We start from the raw sequence: 2,532 nt of genomic DNA, 5'->3' as shown, positions 1-2,532 counted from the left end.
CCTGGGAGCGCGGCGGCGATTGGCCGCGGGCCGCGTCGCTGCCTGTGTCGGCGCCCGCCATTGGCCACCGGCGCCCGAGCGCCTCACGCGCTCCGGCTTTGCCTTTTGTTATTGTAGCGGCGCGGGCGGCGGAGGTGAGTGCGGGCGGCGCGGCACCCCGGGGGCACCCCGCACCCCGGGCCTGCATCCCCGGCTCCCGTGGCACCCCTGGGTCCCGCACCCCACACTCCCAGGCCTGCACCCCGCACCCCCGGGTCCTGCAGCACCCCTAGGTCCTGCACCACACACCCCCAAGGCGGCACCCCCGGGCCTGCACCCCTCACTCCCGGGTCCGACGGCACCCACGGGTCCTGCACCCCGCGACACCCCGCACCCCTGGGTCCTGCACCCCTGGGTCCTGCTCTCCTGGCGGCCCACGCCTGGCCTCAGCCCCAGCATGGACCCTGCAGCCTGGCCGGGGGCTCCGGGAGACTCTCCCAGGCACCCCCAGGGCTGCCCCTGGGCTGGGGGAGTGCGGGTGCTGCCCTGCCCCAGCCGGATGCCCCCACCCCCTCCGGCAGGGACGAGACGTAGGGCCGGGTTTGGTGCCTGGTGCCCCCCAGGTGGAGCTGGTACCAGGCTTGTGGGTGACAGGGATGCCCGTGGGGCTGTTCTCCGGCAGTGACCCCAGTGGGGTCCAGCCATGAAGACACCACCGGTTTTTACCCGCCACAAGGAGAGCTGGGGGTGGGGGACGCAAGGGGACATGATGCCTCCCTGCCCAGGCACGTGGTGGCAGATGGGGCAGGACGGAAGTCGTGAGCCAGCTCCCAGCATTAGCGGGATTGGGGCTGGCAGGGCCCCGCGCACTGGAAAGTGGCTGCAGACGTGGAGGGGCTGGGTGGGGGCTGGCAGGGCGCCGGCGCCGCGCGAGGCTGATGGTTTGTTATGTCTGCTGCGAGCCCAAGGATGTTTCCCAGGGCTGGAGCAGGGCCGCGGCGCCTGCCCCAACTCACCGCCCTGCCCCCACCAGAGCCGGGGCCACTGCACACACCGCACACGTGTGCACAGACACGCCACATGCACGAAGCGAATACACACATGCAGGCCATGCCTCCACGTAGTGTCCAGGCATGTGTGGAACATGGATATGGCACATGCACATGGCCAAAGCACGGGGACACACACGGTGCATGTGCACAAGGGACACGCGCACACAGGACACGGGAATGCACAAAGCACATGAGCGCATATGCACACTGCACGTAGACACACACAGCCTGCACACACATGCACACTGCACACAGACATGAAGCCTGCACAAGGCATGCACATGTGCATATAGCACACAGGCCCATGGCACGTGGACATGTGAAGCCTGCACATGCATAAAGCACACACATGCACACGGGAACACGAAGTGTGTGCACGCGTGCCGCTCCCTCCTGCACCACGCCGGGGTAGGGGCCCCTAGGCCCCTCCTTCCCTGTCACCCCCGGCCCCCGTGCTTCCCTGTGACCCACCCATGACCCCGCAGTGACCCTGTGGGGTCCTGCCAGTGGCGCTGGGGCCTCATGCCGCCTCCCAGAGCTGGGAGCACTCCCTCCATGCAGCTTCTCTCTGGGTCCCAGCCAGGAGGGACTCAGGAGTCCGGGTGGTTCTGGGAGGGGCCGGGGGATGCAGGTCAGCAGTGAGGGACACTGGCTGACCCCTGGCCCAGGGCAGGGGTGACACTGCAGCTCATCAACAGGTCCAGCCATGTCGCTGGCAGCACCCAGCAGCAGCGATGCCTGCCTGAGCATCGTGCACAGCCTGCTGTGCCACCGGCAGGGTGGTGAGAATGAGACCTTCGCCAAGCGTGCCATTGAGAGCCTGGTTAAGAAGCTGAAGGAGAAGAAGGACGAGCTGGACTCGCTCATCACAGCTGTCACCACCGGCGGGGCCCACCCCAGCAAGTGTGTCACCATCCAGCGCACCCTGGACGGCCGCCTGCAGGTATCCCATGGCCTCCTGCAGCTGGGGGTACCTGGGCAGCCGGGCCCTACTAGACCCCATATCCTTCCCAGAGCTGGGGGGAACCCAGGTGTTCAGGCCTTGCTAGCCCCCCTCCGCCATCCCTGCCACAGCTGGGAGGGACCCAGTCATCCGGGCCTGCTACACCCCACGTCCCTCCTGGAGCTGTGGGGAACCCACGTGTCCGGGCCTGTTAGACACCACGTCCCTCCTGGAGCTGGGGGGAACCCAGGCATCCAGGCCCTGCTAGACCCCCACGTCCCTCCAGGAGCTGGGAGAGAACACAGGCAGGCGTCCAGGCTCCCCGCCCCACCTTCCTGTGCTCCAACCCAGAAATGCCCCACCCCTGCCAGCACCGGCAGAAAACCCAGGCGTCCCAGCTTGCTGCAGCTCTGGCTGTCGCTGGCCAGGCCCCACACCCTCCCAAAGCTGGGGTGGGACCCAGGCATCCAGGCGGCAGCTGGGGGGGGCCAGGGGGGCTGACGTCAGCGTCTGGGACCGAGCTCCTGGGAGCCGCATTTTTGTGGCTGAACCTGGGGA

The 2,532-nt window shown here is 68.0% G+C and overlaps 1 protein-coding gene across 1 annotated transcript in view; it reads left to right on the top strand.

Moving 5' to 3' along the window:
* Positions 1-1,706: 1,706 nt before the first annotated feature.
* LOC109324709 (mothers against decapentaplegic homolog 4-like) overlaps positions 1,707-2,532 on the top strand; it is a 2,448-nt gene continuing 1,622 nt past the window's right edge. The window contains exon 1 of the mRNA XM_019556739.1: positions 1,707-1,974. Within this exon, the coding sequence (XP_019412284.1) occupies positions 1,738-1,974 (237 nt within the window). The 5' untranslated portion in view covers positions 1,707-1,737. The remainder of the gene's footprint in view (positions 1,975-2,532) is intronic.

This window comes from Crocodylus porosus, unplaced genomic scaffold (assembly GCF_001723895.1).
Source record: "Crocodylus porosus isolate Cpor-Errol unplaced genomic scaffold, CroPor_comp1, whole genome shotgun sequence".
Taxonomy (NCBI): Eukaryota; Metazoa; Chordata; order Crocodylia; family Crocodylidae; genus Crocodylus; species Crocodylus porosus.
Note: the sequence above shows the minus strand (reverse complement) of the source record. Positions and strands in the feature narration are given on the sequence as shown.